The sequence below is a fragment of the Nycticebus coucang genome, chromosome 10 (assembly GCF_027406575.1).
Source record: "Nycticebus coucang isolate mNycCou1 chromosome 10, mNycCou1.pri, whole genome shotgun sequence".
NCBI lineage: Eukaryota > Metazoa > Chordata > Mammalia > Primates > Lorisidae > Nycticebus > Nycticebus coucang.
This window is the reverse complement of record NC_069789.1, coordinates 129,360,444-129,378,007: the sequence shown is the minus strand read 5'-3', so window position 1 is coordinate 129,378,007 and position 17,564 is coordinate 129,360,444. Positions and strand designations below refer to the sequence as shown.

The 17,564-nt window shown below is 47.8% G+C and overlaps 1 protein-coding gene across 1 annotated transcript in view; it reads right to left on the bottom strand.

The window, feature by feature from the left end:
- RHPN2 (rhophilin Rho GTPase binding protein 2) overlaps positions 1 to 17,564 on the bottom strand; it is a 62,449-nt gene that overhangs the window by 11,064 nt on the left and 33,821 nt on the right. The window contains exons 5-9 of the mRNA XM_053604617.1: positions 13,588 to 13,665; positions 13,128 to 13,252; positions 8,952 to 9,118; positions 2,267 to 2,454; positions 1,718 to 1,874 (exon numbers count right to left, since the gene is read on the bottom strand). Of these exons, the coding sequence (XP_053460592.1) occupies positions 1,718 to 1,874; positions 2,267 to 2,454; positions 8,952 to 9,118; positions 13,128 to 13,252; positions 13,588 to 13,665 (715 nt within the window). The remainder of the gene's footprint in view (positions 1 to 1,717; positions 1,875 to 2,266; positions 2,455 to 8,951; positions 9,119 to 13,127; positions 13,253 to 13,587; positions 13,666 to 17,564) is intronic.

Genomic DNA, 17,564 nt, shown 5'->3' with positions numbered 1-17,564 from the left:
CCCTGGCACTGCCCGGCCTGAGCACCGCTGGAGGCGTCCGCACCTGCGGCGGGTCCCTCCCCTCCCTCAACCTCACCCACCATGGTGTGTGTCCTCCTCTCGAACCTCACAAAACCCCTCCCACTACCTCAAACTCCCAACTGTGTCCCTAAACACAGACACATTGCTCACTTAGCTGTCCTGTCCCTCCCTGTTGAGCCAGGAAAGTCCAACTCAAATGTCATTGCCTCTGGAAAACCGTTACTACACCAAGGGTTCCAGTTGCTGCCCATTTGCGCCCCACAGCAAACACGGAGGCACAATACAGTGTTTCTATTTGTCTCCACATCCTGTCCTCCACTGCTGGACTATGTAATGCCAGCGGTAGCAGCTGACACTGCCAGAGGGACTGAGATATACAAGGAGCTTTTCAGCTTTGCATACAGATACTTAGCGTTCATAACAGGCCTGTGAGGTAGGGGCTCTTTGTAGACCCATTTTGCAGATGAGAAAACTGAGGCATGATTCAGCTAAAAAACTTGCCCAACAGAGCCAGTTAGTGGCACAGCTGAGACATGAAACAGCCTGGCTCCTTTTAATTACTCCGGGGGCTGCCTTGATTCGTACTCTTTAAAACTCCTACCTGACCTCTAGATCAGAGCCACTGCTAGGACGAGGAAAGTGAGCCACACCTAGGCCCCTGTATTTAATTGAGCGCCAAGAATGAGTAGAAAAATACATAATATTTTATGTCAAGTTTTAAAATATCAAAATCAATGCAAAAAAAGCCCATGATGAATGAAACATCCTAAATATCTTTTTGCCTCAGGCTCCAATATGGCTCAGCCCAGATCCATCTATTGATCCCCATCTTTTTTTAAAATTTCGATGACCACAGATTTTATAGCACTAATTTTGATTCATTTAAAATATTACCTTGGCCGGGCTCAGGGGCTCATGCCTATAATCCTAGCGCTCTGGGAGGCTGAGACAGGCGGACTACTTGAGCCCAGGAGTTTAAGACCAGCCTGAGCAAGAGGGAATCTTGTCTATTAAAAACAGAAAAAAAACTAGCGGGCAGCGCCTGTGGGTTAAAGAGGTAGGGCACTGGCCCCATATGCTAGAGGTGGTGGGTTCAAACCCAGCTCTGGCCAAAAATTGCAAAAAGAAAAAAATCTAGCCTGGTAGGCTTGGTGCCTGTAGCACAGTGGTTATAACACCAGCCACGTACACTGAGGGTGGTGGGTTTGAACGTGGCCCAGGCCAGCTAAACAATTGCAACAACAAAAAAATTAGCTGGAGGTTGTGGCCAGGCATTGTAGTCACAGCTACTTGGGAGGCTGAGACAGGAGAATCGCTTAAGCCCAAGAGTTTGAGGTTGCTGTGAGCTGTGACATCACTACACTCTACCGAGGGTGACATAGTGAGACTCTGTCTCAAAAAAAAATAGTAACTAGCCTGTTGTGGCAGGCACCTATAGTCCCAGCTACTCGGGAGGCTGAGGCAGGAGGATCACTTGAGCCCAGGAGTTAAAACTTAATTCCACCCGGCTCTGTGTGACATCTGCCTGGCTTAATCTGTCACTCGCATTCTCTGCCTTCAACCTGTGAGGATTGCCAGGACATGCGGGCAGCTCTCACTCAGCTCAGAGCACACACACCCCCACCCGGCCCCACCAACTCCCACCTGAGGCCCCCAGACCACAGCCCTGAGCAAGTCCCAAGTCCCCAAGCCTTACACTGGTGGTCAATGAGGAGAGTGGCAGTGAAGTAGTGGGCCAGGGCCCCGTAATGATGAGCCTTCACGCAGGCCAGGCTGGCCCAAGAATAGGGGATGTTCTCTTTGACGGGCTCCTGGCTCATGGCGGTGTGCAGCTGCTGATAGACCTCTCCCACCTGAAACGGAACGGGCATTAGGAAGGGGCAGCCGGACACAAGGGCTCGCAGAACCTGGCAGCAGAAAAAGAGCCCTTTCTTCTATGTAGCTAGCTGCCTCTGCCAGAGGACCTTTCCAAAATCTGGGAGCAACTCCAAGCAACTCCTCGTGCTGTCACAGTTTGAGTTTAACCGGGGGTTCGGCGGAGTCAGGCAGCTGTCATGGTGATGGTTTTTAGGCTAAGCTACAGATGGAATTAGTGATCCATGTATGAAACACCAATACTTGCCAAGAAAACATAAGCCAGCGGTCCCAGCCGGGGTGGGCACGCTGCCCAGGCTGTGGGCACGCTGCTGTGCCAATGTACCCTGCCAACCCCCAGGAGTCTCAGGAACCAGGAACCCTTTCTTACCCTTGCAGCTTCCTGTGCCACCTTCACCAGAGTGAAGAATTCATTCCGGATCCCACGAAGGCTGATCTTCTCAAACACGCTCTCTTGGGCTTGTGCCAGCATCATTTTGATAAGCACGCTGAGCATGGCGGGGCTCATGTCGTAACTTGGGGTATGGGTAAACGTCTCTTTCAGATAGTTTAGAACACCTGAAAGCGTCACATTTTCGCTTATTAGTTTGGGATCATATTTACTTCACGATGCTGTTATAAAGAATGACAAGCAAAAATATAAAACTGGTATGCTAGGCCAGAAGAAGTGGGTCGGGCCTATAATCCTACCACAATGGGAGGCCGAGGTGTGGGGGGGAGGGGATCACTTGAGCTCAGTTCAAGACCAGCCTGAGCAAGAGTGAGACCCTGTCTCTACAAAGATAGAAAAATTAGCCAGGTGTTGTGGTGGGTGACTATAGTCCCAGTTACTTGTAAGACTGAGGCAAGAGGATCTCTTGAGCCCAAGAGTTTGAGGCCGCTGTGAGCAAGAATTGATACCATGGCACTCTACCCAGGGTGACAGAGTGAGACTCTCTCAAAAAAAAAAAAAAAACAGAATTTCAGTTTGGCGGTGGCCTTCCTTCTTCCCCAGGCACTAAGGCCTGCTCTGCAGACACCCCTTTTCCCAGTGAAGGCACAGATGTGGTTGCTCTGTTGCGTCAGCTATAGTATTGGTGGCCCGCCACCCCAATTCAATGAGACACAGGGAGGCATGGAAATTGCTGAGACCCCGTGTCAGCTGATGCCTGCATGGGCCCCACTCTAGGCAGCTTCCCAGGGACTCTGAGGCCCTCCAAAGTGGACCAGCTATATCTGGCTTCCAAGCCAGGGCAGACATTTTTGGGTTGATCCTTCAGCTCTGCCATGGAGGGTGAGGGGGTCCTGCCCTCTCCACCATCCTCCTTTTAATCTCTGGGTTCTTTTTGGGTCACTGAGGCACAATCCTTGCTCAAGGAAAAACAACTAACTCCCAAACCTGTCTCAGAACTAGGATGCAAAGTGTTTGAACATGCACAACACCCTCCAGGCCTGTGGCACTACCTCTCCTCATCCTCCTTTCAAGAATAGACCAGGGAAGCCAAGCCCTCAGCCAGCTGATGAAGGTAGGGCAACCCAAAATCCAGACACAGATCTTCCCATTCAGAGGCTGCTAGCTCTGCTGGTACTGGAGCGCCACCTAGTGTTCTTGTTAAAAATTAAAAAAAATTTTTTTGAACTCTCCTGGATACCTAAGAGGATGATAGGTCATTTTAACACCAACACCTAGAGCCGAAGAAGAACAAAGGAAAGTAGGAAAAGAGAAAAGAAGGTAGGGAAAAGAAATAAGAAGAAATCACACATGAGGAGAAACCAGCAAAAAAACTCTATGTGAAGAACGAGAACAGATCAACTCCCCAAAGGAATCACAATGGAACTACAGAAAATCCCAACTGAAAAGAAATTGTGGAAATGGCAGAAATAAAATTTCAGTTATAGATGGCAAATATGCTAAAGAGAATTGAAAGGAACGTGGAAAACCAGGAAAAAGAATCTGAAAAAAATGTCCAAAGAAATTAACAAAAGGCAAAACAAAGTATCCAAGGATCCAGAGAAAATTAGAAACAATATAACTGAGATTAAATAATTGAAGGAGGCATTCAGGGAGTTTTAAAATATAACAGAAGGTTTCAACAACAGAGTAAATCATAAAAAGAATCTCAGAGCTTCAAGACAAGGCTCTGGAGCTAAACCAGTCTTTTTAAAGAGGCAACAGAATTTTCATCAGCAACAGTGAATATTAGTAAGCAATGAAGTAACGTCTTCAATATTCTGAGAGAAAATGATCATGAGCCTAAATTTCTATGCAAAGTTAAAATAGCATTTAAATGTGATGGTGGAATACAAGAATTTTCAGACCTGCAAAACCTCAGAAAATTTATTAGTCAAAAATCTTCTATGAAAGAATTATTAAAAGATGTACTCCCACAAAATGAACACAATAATCAAGGAAGAAAAAAATATAAGAGTCACGACAAAGTGGGTAAAAGTCTAATAGACTCAAAGCATGGTTCTAGAGGAATAACCAGTGATAGCTAGAGCTTTCTCTCTTTCTTTTTTTCTTTTTTCTTTTTGGAAACACAGTCTCATTTTGTTGCCCTTGATAAAGTGTTGTAGCATCGCAGCTCACAGCAATCTCAAACTCTTGGGCTGAACTGGTCTTTTTGCCTCAGCTTTTTATTTATTTTAGTAGAGACAAGGCCTCACTCTTGCTCAGGCTGCACTCGAACTCATGAACTCAAGCGATCAACATGCCTCGAACTCCCAGCATGCTAGGATTATAGGTATGAGCCACCCTGCCTGGCCTGGAGAACTCTGGGAAGCCAAAGTAGGTGGATTGCCTGAGCTCAGGAGTTCTAGACCATCCTGAGCAAGAGCAAGACCCCTGTCTCTACTAAAAACAGAAAAACTAGCTGGGCATTGTGGTGAGCACCTATGGTTCCAGCTACTCAGGTGACTGAGGCAAGAGGATCAATTGAGCCTAGGAGTTTGATGTTGCTGTGAGCTGTGAAACCACAGCATTCTACCCAGGGCGACAGAGTGAGACTCAGTCTCAAAAAAAAAGAAGCATCCATGTACAAATTCAGATACTTCATCAGAAACCACTAAAACATTTCTGAAGGGCTCAGTGAGTAGTGTAGTGGCCCCATATACCAAGGGTGTGGCAGGTTCAAGCCTGGCCCCAGCCAAACTGCAACAAACAATAGCTGGGTGTTGTGGTGGGCGCCTGTAGTCTCAGCTACTTGGGAGGCTGAGGCAAGAGCTGGAGGTTGCTGTGAGCTGTGATGCCACAGCACTCTACTGAGGGTGACAAAGTGACACTCTGTCTCTTAAAAAAAAAAAAAAAAAAAAAAATGGTTAAATGAGCCAGGCATGGTGGCTTACGCCTATAATCCTAACACTTTGGGATGCCCAAGTGAGAGGATCACTTGAGGCCAGGAGTTCAAAACCAGCCTGGGCAATAATGATACCCTGTCTCTACAAAAAAAAAATCTCACTCTGTTACAAGATTAGAATGTCATAGAATCAGCATAGCTCACAGCACCATCAAAGGCCTGGATTCAAGTGATCCTTTTGCCTCATCTGCCCTAGTAGGTAGCTCCTGCCATCAGACCCAGATAATTTTTCTCATTTTAGTACAGATAGGGTCTCCCTCTTTCTCAAACGGGTCTCAAACTCCTGAGACAGAGTCTCACTCTTTCACGCTGGGTAGAGTCCTGTGGTGTCATAGCTCACAGCAATCTCAAACTCTTAGGCTCAAGCAATCCTCTTGCTTCAGCCTCCCCAGTAGCTGGGACTACAGGTGCCCAGAACCACAACCAGCTAGTTTTTTGTATTTTTAGCAGAGAGAGACTGGGTCTCATTCTTGCTCAGGCTGGTCTCAAACTCCTGAGCTCAGACAATCCACCCACCTCCAGCCTCCTAAAGTGCTAGGGTTATAGGTATGATCCACCATGCCCGGCCCCAAAAAATTCTTTTTAAAAATTAGCCGGCTGTAGTGGTGCCCACCTTAGGCCCACCGACTAGGGAGGCTGAAGCAGGAGGATCGCTTGAGCTCAGGAGTTGGAGGTTGCAGTTAGCTATAATTATGCCAGGCATTGTGACAGAGCAAAGACCCTATCTCAGAATAAAAAAGGTCAAAATGAAAAATTTGTATTATGTGTATTTTACCATAATAAAAAATGGTTAAAATAGTAAAGTTTATGTTATGTATGTTAAAAAACACTAGATTCTCTTCCAAAACAATTACATCTATATCAAACAAGGAAACCAGCCTGTTCCTCTCCACTCGGCTCACCTACAAAAACTGTGGGAAATTCCACCCATGACTAGACATTTCTGAAAGCAGAAAGCAGGCAGATGGGGTGGAGGAGCTCCCATGGCCCTAGCTTACACAAAGGACTTGGGTCATTCGGAAACCTGGGGCTTTTCCCCAGGGCCTCCAGAAATATCAATTACTCCACTCAGATGGAAACTTTCCTGCTGTAGCTCTCAGGTGACTCTTTTACACTTTAGAAAATTAATTGTCAAAAGCATGAACTGACAAATCAACCTGGAGCTGAAATATAATCTGTGGCATGAATCCCATCCAACTGGTTCCTCTGGTTTTGTTGCTGAGCAAAGAAAGAAAAAACCAGCCTTGCAGGAGCATGGCACCTGCTGGGGCTATTTGCTCCCCTGGGGGTTTCCTTGCAGTCCCCACTGTTCTCAAGCTTCATTACTATAAATCTCAGTAATGCTGGACAGAGGTCACAAGCATGCCTGCCTAAGATTCCTCAGAAAGAGGGCCAGGCAGGGTGGCTCACACCTGTAATCCCAGCACTCTGGGAGGCTGAGGCTAGAATATTGCCTGAGCTCAGGAGTCAGAGCCCAGCCCAAGCAACCTTGTCTCTACTAAAAATAGAAAAACTTGCTGAGTGCTGTGGTGCGCACCTGTAGTCCCAGCTACTCAGGAAGATCACTTACGCCCAGGAGTTTGAGGTTGCTGACGCCATGGCAGTCTAGCCAGGACAACAGAATGAGATGTTTTCCCCCCATTCCAACAACAAAAAAAAAAGATTTCTCACCTGGCTTATTGTACCCTCAATGAATCCCCAACAATAAATAAAAAAAAAAAAATTCTCAGAAAGAAAGGCAGGCCCAGAGAGAGTTTCAGTGAAGAAATAGACTCCAGGGCAGTGCCTATGGCTCAGTGAGTAGGGCGCTGGCCCCATATGCCGAGGGTAGCGGGTTCGAACCCAGCCCCGGCCAAACTGCAACGAAAAAATAGCTGGGTGTTGTGACGGGCGCCTGTAGTCCCAGCTGCTTGGGAGGCTGAGGCAGAGAATCGCATAAGCCCAAGAGTTAGAGGTTGCTGTGAGCCGTGTGACATCATGGCACTCTACCCAAGGATGGTACAGTGAGACTCTGTCTCTACAAAAAAAAAAAGAAAGAAAAAAAGAAATAGACTCCGGGCTTAGCGCCTGTGGCTCAAATGGCTAAGGAGCCAGCCACATACACGTGAGCTGGCGGGTTCAAATCCAGCCCGGGCCTGCCAAACAACAATGATGGCTGCAACCAAAAAATAGTCAGGCGTTGTGGCGGGTGCCTGTAGTCTCAGCTACTTGGGAGGTGAAGGCAGGAGAATCGCTTGAGCCCAGGAGTTGGAGGTTGCTGTGAGCTGTGATGCCACAGCACTCTACCCAGGGTGACAGCTTGAGGCTCTCAAAAAAAGAAATCGGTCAGCGCCTGTGGCTCAGTGAGTAGGGCGCTGGCCCCATATGCCGAGGGTGGCGGGTTCAAACCTCAGCCCCGGCCAAACTGCAACCAAAAAATAGCCGGGCGTTGTGGTGGGCGCCTGTAGTCCCAGCTGCTCGGGAGGCTGAGGCAAGAGAATCGCTTAAGCCCAGGAGTTGGAGGTTGCTGTGAGCCGTGTGACGCCACGGCACTCTACCCGAGGGCGGTACAGTGAGACTCTGTCTCTACAAAAAAAAAAAAAAAAAAGAAATCGACTCCCACTTGGAAATTTAACTTGTTTCAACCCCAGGGACCGATCATTTTAACGCAAGAGCCCCTATGATGCGTCAGAGCACAGAGACATATGAAAAATGCTTCTCCGCAGCTCGGAGAACCACGGGGAGCAGCACAGAAGGCAGACACACGACTGGAACCCTGTAAGCATCATGCTTGGAGCTCCGGCCCGCCCCGGCCCACGGAGTCTGCTCCAGACACAGGCCCAGGGAGCGGGGAGTGACGCGGAACTCTGGGTCACACAGGAGCGAGCCATGCTGGGCTCACTTAGAGCCCAGGTCTGCTGACCCAGGTTGGCGCTGAGCTTTGCCAGCGACCTGAGCTTTGCCTGCTGACCCAGGTTGGCGCTGAGCTTTGCCAGCGACCTGAGCTTTGCCTGCTGACCCAGGTTGGCGAGGGTGCTTTGCCCTCCACCCTACAACTGTTCTTATACCAAGGAGAGTTTCAGGGGCGACTATCGGGGAAGAAGAGGAGGGAAAGCATTTGGAAGTCCCACAAGGAGGTGACCAAACTTCTAGGCATCCTTTGAGTGCGTCACTTGACAAAGGGCTAAGAACACCAACCACACTTGGGCAAACTTGACAGAATGACCTCAGCATAAAGACACAGAGAGTAGGGCAGCGCCTGTGGCTCAGTGGGTGGGATGCCCGCCCCATATACCAAGGGTGGCAGGTTCAAACCCGGCCCCGACCAAACTGCAACAAAAAAATCTCCTGAGCTCAGGGGATCAATCTGCTTTGGCCTTCCAGAGTGGCAGGATTACAGTGAGCCACTGTGCCTGGCCAAGAAAATTTGGGGAGGAAAAGTTATTCCATTATTCACCACTGTGTTGAAAGAAACAGTTATTCACTGCCACCCTGAGGCCCTCATTTGGAAAAGTTTAATCATTAACCAAAGGTCTTACTTACTGTGTCCAGCCATCCCAGGCTGGGGAAACTGGTTTCAACCATTAAGCATGTCTCTTAAAGGGAAGTCACACAGTGCCAAAAACTAGTCTGGCCCTTTCAGGCTTGTAAGACAAGCCCTGGGCTATGTTTCAGGGTTGACCCGAAAGACCTCCACCCAGCAGGGCCCAGGCTCTAGCCAGACAGCCCAAGGGGACACACCTGCCGCTCTCTGAAAGGCATCCACGGCGCTCTCCAGCCCAGCTTGTGTCTTCCGATCGCACCGGGTCCCAATCTGGGTGTACAGGGCACCGATATTGAACAGGACACTGGCCTTCTCTAGAAGCAAGTTCTGCTGGCTGACCGGAACCCCAGTGAGGGAGTCATACCTATTTAAAAGAACACACGCAAATTACTAGTTAATGTCACTCTGAGGTGAAAACAGACAAAATTAATTTCCTTTTCTTTGTTTTTTTCAGACAGAGTCTCACTATGTCACCCTAAGTAGAGCGTGTGGGCATCACAGCTCACAGCAACCTCAAACACTCAGGCTTAAGCGATTCTCTTGCCTTAGCCTCCCAAGTATCTGGGACTACAGGTGCCCGCCACAACTATTTTTTTTTTTTTTTTTGGTGTTGTAGTTGTCAGTTGTTTAGCAGGCACCAAGCCAAAAATTCATTTCTTGAATATAATTCAAAGGCTGCACATGCAGACTCAGCACCTGTAACTCAAGCGGCTAAGGTGCCAGCCACATACACCAGAGCTGGTGGGTTCAAATTACACCAGAGCTGGAGGGTTCAAACTACACCAGAGCTGGCAGGTTCGAATCCAGCCTGGGCCTGGCAAACAACAATGACAAATACAACCAAAAAATAGCTGGGTATTGTGGATGCCGGTAGTCCCAGCTACTTGAGAGACTGAGGCAAGAGAATTGCTTAAGCCCAGGAGTTGGAGGTTGCTGTGAGCTATGACACCATAGCACTTTACCCAGGGCAACAGCTTGAGGCTCTGTCCAAAAAAAAAGAAAAAAGCTGTACATGCAATGAGGCTTTTGTTCCCAAGCAAGATGACAGGTCTGGGAGGCGCCCATAGCTCAGTGGGTAGGGCGCCTGCCACATACACCCAGGCTGGCGGGTTCGAACCCAGCCTGGGCCAGCTAAACAACAACTACAAAAAAAAAAAAAAAATAGTCGGGCGTTATGGCGGGCACCTGTAGTCTCAGCTACTCGGGAGGCTGAGGCAAGAGAATCGCTTGAGCCCAGGAGTTTGAGGTTGCTGTGAGCTATGACGCCATGGCACTAACTGCAATCACAACAACAAGAAAAATGAATAATTGTGACTTGATTAAATTAAAAAGCTTCTACACAGCTAAGAACATAGACAATCTATAGAATGGGAGAAAATATTTGTAAGTCATCCATCTGTAAAGGTCTAATAGTCAGAATCTACAAAAAACGCAAGCAAATTAGCAAGGAGAAAACAGCCCTATTACAAAGTGGGCAAAAGACACGCACGAAAGCTTTTCAAAAGAAGATAGATAAATGGCCAATACCTGTGTGAAAAAATGCCAAACCTCACTAATCACCAGGGAAATGCAAATTAAAACCACAATATCGGGGCGGCACCTGTGGCTCAGTGGGTAGGGCTCCGGCCAGATACACTGAGGCTGGCGGGTTCGAACCTGACCCAGGACAGCTAAACAACAACAACTACAACAAAAAAATAGCCAGGTGTTGTGGCAGGCACCTGCAGTCCTAGCTACTAGGAAGGCTGAGGCAAGAGAATCACTTGAGTTTGAGGTTGCTGTGAGCTGTGACGCCACAGCACTCTACCAAGGGCAACACAGTGGGACTCTGTCTCAAAAAAAAAAAAAAAAACTCACAATATCACCTTATTCCTGCTAGAATGGATTTTATTAAAACGTCCAAAAACAAGAGATGTTGGTGTGGATGCAGAGAGAAAGGAACACTTCTACACTAATTTGGTGGGACCACAAATTAACACCACCTCTATGGAAAACAGTATGAAGATTACTCCAGAAACTAAAGGAAAACCTACCACTTCATCCAGCAATCCCACTATTGGGTATTTACCCAAAGGAAGAGAAGCTATTCCTCCCCACCCCACCCCCCAAAAAAACCCCACCTGCATGCAAATGTTTATCCCAACACAAGGCACAAGTGCAATGAGCAGAATCAACCCGAGTTCCCATCAATTCATGAGGGGATCAAAAAGATGTGGTACATGTATAGCATGGAATAGGCTTAGGCATGAAGAAGGGTCCATGAAGGCCTTTTGCAACAGTGCAGGTGGAACTGGAACCCTTAACCTAAGTGAAGTATCCAAAGAATGGAAAAAGAAACACCCCACATACTCATTATTAAATCGGAGCTTACGGAAGAGCGTATGTGCGCACAGAGGGAAGCGTTAAGAACAGAAGTGAAGGCTAACGTGGATGATGGATGGAGTCTGAAGGCAGGTTCATCAACGATAACAAACGTACCACCAGGTGCGGCCGCTCCCACCTGCAGTCCCAGCACTCTGGGAGGCCAAGGTGGGTGGACTGTTTGAGCTCAGGAGGTCGATAGCAGCCTGAGGAAGAGCGCGAAATAGAAAAACTGGCCAGGCATTGTGACAAGTGCCTGTGGGTCTCAGCTACTCGGGAGGCTGAAGCAGGAGGATCACTTGAGCTATGACACCACAGCACTCTACTCAGGTGACAGAATGAGACTGTCTCAACAAAACAAATGTTCCTCTTTAGTGCGGGATGTTAGTAGTTAGTAGTTAAGGGCATATGGGAACTCTATACTTTCTCCTTAGTTTTACCGTGAACCTAAAAATGCTCTAAACAATAAAGTTTCCTAAAGGAAATACAGTAATTACTTGTACTGAGCCCTTGCAGGATTTGTTTTAAAGTTCCCATGATAACCAGGAGGAAGGCAGGGAACTCCTCCGTAATTCCAGACTAAGGAGAAACCACCTTTAGCTCTTTCACCCTCGAAGGCAATCAACTGGGTCTAAACAACAGGAAGGGCATGTCCAAAGTGTTTAAACTACACTCATCTTTGAAAGCACTAATTCTGGAAAACAATCAAATGTTCTGCTTCATTTTGTTTTTTTTTTTTTGGACACAGTCTCACTCTGTCACCCTGTGTAGAGTGCCGTGGTGTCATCACAGCTTACAGCAACCTCAAACTCTTAGGCTCAAGCAATTCTCCTGCCTCAGCCTCCCAAGTAGTAGCACTATAGGTGCCCACCACGCCATGCAGCTGACTTTTCTATTTGTAGTAGAGATAGGATCTAGCTCTTGCTCAGGCTGGTCTTAAACTCCTGAGCTCAAGTGATCCACCTGCCTTGGCCTCCCAGAGTGCTGGTTACAGGTGTGAGCCACCAAGCCCAGCCTTCTTCAGTTCTTATTTTCTGTATCAAGACAGAGTCTCACTTTGTCACCCTCCATAGAGTGCTGCGGCATCACAGCTCACAGCAACCACCAACTCTTAGGCTAAAGTGATTCTCTTGTCTCAGCCTCCCAAGTAGCTGGGACCACAGGCACCCACCACAACGCCTGGCCATTTATTTTTTGTTGCAATTGTCATTGCTATTTAGCAGGCCCTGGCCAGGCTCAGACCCACCAGCCTCAGTGTATGTGACTGGCGCCTTACTCACTGAGCTATGGGCACCGAGCCCCTTCTTCAGTTTTTATTTATTTTTATTTTTTATTTTGTAGAGACAGAGTCTCACTTTATCACCCTAGGTAGAGTGCCCTGGCATCATAGCTCACAGCAACCTCCAACTCCTGGGCTTAGGCAATTCTCTTGCCTCATCCTCCCGAGTAGCTGGGACTACAGGCACACGCTACAATGCCCAGCTATTTTTTTGTTGCAATTTGGCCGGGGCCAGGTTTGAACCCACCACCCTCGGTATATGGGGCCAGCACCCTACCCACTGAGCCACAGGCACTGAGCCCCTTCTTCAGTTTTTAAAACCTGAACTATTTCTGGTGGCAGACCTTGTCTCATTTGGGCCAAACCCAGGTGGCTTCTGCATGGACACATATGCTCTCTCTCTTTCACAAACACACACCCCTGTCCAACCCAGGACAAAAATCTTGCTACTTGTCATTTCCACTGCAGAGCCCATGGGTCCCCTCAGGGACACAAATGAGCACAGAAGAAAAATAAATGCCTCTTCTTCTTGGCACCCTTGTTCTAAAAGCAAGAAGCCACGGTCTGTTGGAGCCGCCTGCTCTCAGATGCCCTTCCTAAGTAAACACCAGCTTACTGACCTGTCTCCAGACTCCCTGCACAGATGCACAGGCGCAAAAGGGGTATTGTGGAGCTGAGGCCCGGAGACTGTGGCGGCCAAGGGCCGGCACCTCCGCAGACCTCAGGCACCTACCAGGTGAACAAGAGGCCCATCTGCCGCGTGGTCGGGAAGAAGCGGCTCTCCACAAAGCCCAGCTGGAGGAAGTAAGTCATGAGCAGTTCAACCCCGGCCTCGTCCCGGCTGGGTGTCCGACAAGCCTGAAAGGAAGAGAAGCAGGGAGGGCTGAGCAGAGGACGCCGGCAAGCGGCCCAGCCTCGGAGGCGCCCTGCGCACAGACGGGACAGGCCCTGTGGCTAGTGCCCTGCACTCCACAGCAGTGCAAAGGGCCTGGGATGAAGTCAGGAGCCCTGGGGTCCAGCTCCAGCCTCTCCCCTGGTGCGGCTTCCCTATGCGGCAAGTGGAATGGATGACCTGGACATGAGTACCCCTCACCCTTGACACTGCCAGACCACAGCGTGCATGGAACGGGAGACACCAAAGACTCAGAAACCCAAGCAACCGCCCTCCTTTCTCTGCGGCACCCAAAACTTACTTGTCTCATATCCATGAGATCCGCAATTTCATCTTCATATAAATAGCTATCTTCACTGTAATGTTCCAGGATAAAGTCCTTGAAGAAAAATCAGACACTGTAAAATGTGACCCCGCAACTATAAATACGTAAAAAAGTAATATGTGTGTGCTCCCTCTTTTAAAAAAAGAATACAGAAAACCCTGAGGGACTGTGCACCGTAGTGCTGTTGGGGGTTGGGGGCATTAGTTTTCTTTTCTATTTATTTATTTATTTAGGTATTAGTTTTCTTAATTTTGTTTACGTAGACTTTTAAATGTTATACGTTGCTCTAGTTGCTTTCCCTTTTTTTGGAAGGTGTATATATATATATTTTTTTTATGTGAATAAGACTATTCAAGAAATTATTTATTTTAAAATGTCTCTGTAGTTCATGCCCGCTCAGAGATGCAAAAAAAAAAAAAAAAAAAAAATGCCTTTGTAGCACAGCTAAGTGATCTATACATTAAACATTCCAGCAAACATCACAGATGTTCGGAGGTCAGAGCTTCAACTTGGGGCTGCCCTTACACCTTGGTCTTCTTGGCAAAGGGAACCTGTGTCCGGGGACCACTATCTCGAATTTTCCAAGTGCCGGGAAACTCTGTGAGAGCAGCTGTGGGCATTTCCACAAAGGAAACATCCCAGTGAGACTTGTAAGCCCCAAATCTGTCTACAAACCTATAATGGAAAACTGTTCCTCGAGTTCACTCAGTCACTCAACAAACACTGATGGTGGCTTGCCACGTGCCAGGCACTGGTCAAAGTGCTTGGACTACATGAGTGAACAAACAAAGATCCTATCCACATAGAGCTTATCGTCAGTCTCACAAGAAGAGATGGAAGTGTAAGTAAGTTACATGGTATGTTAAAAGCTGACAAGTATTACAGGAAAATACAGGAGTAGTGGAAGGGGCCGGGTGCAGTGGCTCATGCCTCTAGTCCTAGCACGCTGGGAGGCCAAGGTGGGTGGACAGCTTGAGCTCACAGGGTCAATACCAGCCTGAGTAAAAAGCAAGACCCCATCTCTACTAAAAATAGAAAAACTGAGGCAAGAGGATCGCTTGAGCCCAAGAGTTGGAGGTTGCTGTGAGTTATGATGCCATGGCACTCAACCCAGGGTGACAGCTTGAGACTGTCTCAAAAAAAAAAGTAGCAGGGGCGGCGCCTATGGCTCAGTGAGTAGGGCGTCGGCCCCATATACCGAGGGTGGCGGGTTCAAACCCGGCCCCGGCCAAACTGCAACAAAAAAAAATAGCCGGGTGTTGTGGTGGGCACCTGTGATCCTAGCTACTTGGGAGGCTGAGGCAAGAGAATCACCTAAGCCCAAGAGCTGGAGGTTGCTGTGAGCTGTTTGATGCCACGGGACTCTACTAAGGGTGACAAAGTGAGACTCTGTCTCTAAAAAAAAATAGCGGAAGGGACATTATGAATGGTTCCCGCATGCCATCTTCCCCAAGCGCTGGGTCTCCCTGGTTACAGGAAAGATGATAAGACTGATTGTTCAATTACATTTTCCCAGTGTCTGTGAATATTCTCTTTACAAATTTCTACATTAAAGCTCCTACTTTTTATGTGTTTAACATATATTCACACACACGCACACATGCACACATACATCCTTGTCTTACAAAAATGGCTTTGTACTGAATATACAATTTTGCTACTTTTTTTTTGTTTATTTGGTTTTTTTTTTTTTGAGACAAGAACCTCAAGCTGTCGCCCTGGGTAGAGTGCTGTGGCGTCACAGCTCACAACAACCTGAAACTCTTGGGCTCAAGCGTGCCTCTTGCCTCAGCCACCACAACGCCCAGCTACTTTTTTTTTTTTTTGGTTGCAGTTGTCATTGTTGTTTAGCAGGCCTAGCAGCTGTGGATTGAACCAGCTTTGGTGTATTTGGCTGTCACCCTACTCAGTGAGCTACAGGCACCAAGCCCAAAAATTCTTTTTTTTTAAGACACAGAGTCTCACCTGAGTAGAGTGCTGTGGCGTCACAACTCATAGCAACCTCCAGCTCCTGGGCTCAGGCGATTTTCCTGCCTCAGCCTCCTGAGCAGCTGGGACTACAGGTGCCCGCCACAACACCCAGCTCTTTTTTGTTGCAGTTTGACTGGGGCCGGGTTCGAACCTACCACCCTCAGTATATGGGGCTGGCACCCTACTCACTGAGCCATAGGCGCTGCCCCAAAAATTCTTATAAGGAATAAAATCATACTTAAAATAAGAGCTTAAAAAGGGCTGGGCACAGTGGCTCACACCTATAATCCTAGCACCCGGGGAAGGGAAGGTGAATGGATGACATGACCTTAGAGTTGGAGACCAGCCTGAGCAAGCACAAGACCCCATCTCTACTAAAAATACAAAAACTAGCCAGGCTTGTGGCAGGTGCCTGTAGTCCCAACTACTGGGGAGACTGAGGCAGGAGGATCACATGAGCCCAAGGGTTTGAGGTTGCTGTGAGCTATGATGAGATTACAGCACTGGACTGAGGTTGAAATAGTGAGACTGTTTAAAACAAACAAAAAAAGAGGCCAGACATAGCGGCTCTCGACTGTAATCCCAGCACTTGGGAGGCCAAAGTGGGTGAACTGTCTGAGCTCATGGGTTCAAGACCAGCCTGAGCCAGAGCAAGGCCTTGTTTCTAAAAATAGCTGAGCGTTGTGGCAGGCGTCTATAGTCCCAGCTACTTGGGAGGCTGAGGCAAGAGGCCTGCTTGAGCCCAAGAGTCTGAGGTTGCTGTGAGCTATGACACCATAGCACTCTACCGAGGGCAACAAAGCAAGACTCTGTCTCAAAAAAAAAGAAAGAAAAGAAAGGAAGTTAAAAGGGAAACACTATGTTCACCTGGAATGTATTCCTGAATTTGAGACGTTGTAAACTAGGCTAGATTAAAAGTACTTAGCAGGATAAAAAGAATTCTAGATTGGGCAGCACCTGTGGCTCAAAGGAGTAGGGCACCAGCTCCATATGCTGGAGGTGGCGGGTTCAAGCCCAACCCTGGCCCAAAACTGCAAAAATAATAATAATAATGATAATAATAATAAATATATATAGCTAAACCCATTGTAAGCAACAGGGACAAAACGCTGATTTCTACCACCTTTGCTATCACTGATTAGCCTAAACCTGGAAGTTCTCTAGTCAACAAATTAAGAAAAATAAGAGAGGCTCGGCACCTGTAGCTCAGTGGCTTGGGTGTCAGCCACATATACCAGAGCTGGCGGGTTTGAATCCAGCCCAGGCCTGCCAAACAACAACAACTACAACCAAAAAAAGGCTGGGCGTTGTGGCAGGCACCTATAGTCCCACTTAACTTGGGAGGGTGAGGCGAGAGAATCACTTAAGCCCAAGAGTTTGAGGTTGCTATGAGCTCTGATGCCACAACACTCTACTGAGAGTGACATAGTGAGACTCTTGTCTCAAAAGAAAAGGCTTGGCGCCTGTGGCTCAAGTGGCTAAGGCACCAGCCACATACACCTGAGCTGGCGGGTTCGAATCCAGCCCAGGCCTGCCAAACAACAATGATGGCTACAACCAAAAAAAAAAAAAAAAAATAGCCGGGCGTTGTGGCAGGAGCCTGTAATCCCAACTATTTGGGAGGCAGAGGCAGAGGCAGGAGAATCACTTGAGCCCAGGAGTTGGAGGTTGCTGTGAGCTGTGATGCCACAGCACTCTACCCAGGGTAACAGCTTGAGGCTCTATCTCAAAAAGAAAAGAAAGAAAGAAAAATAAGAGACATACATGAGAAAATAATCAAACTAATATTTTTTAACAAAATAACATGTTTACAAAATCCTAAGCACCAACTGAAACATTATTAAACCAGTAAGACTTTAATAAAGTGGCCTGTAACCCCAGCATTGTGGGAGGCTGAGGCGGGTGGATCTCCTGAGCTCAGGAGTTGGAGACCAGTCTGAGCAAGAGCAAGACTCCATCTCTACTAAAAATAGACAAACTAG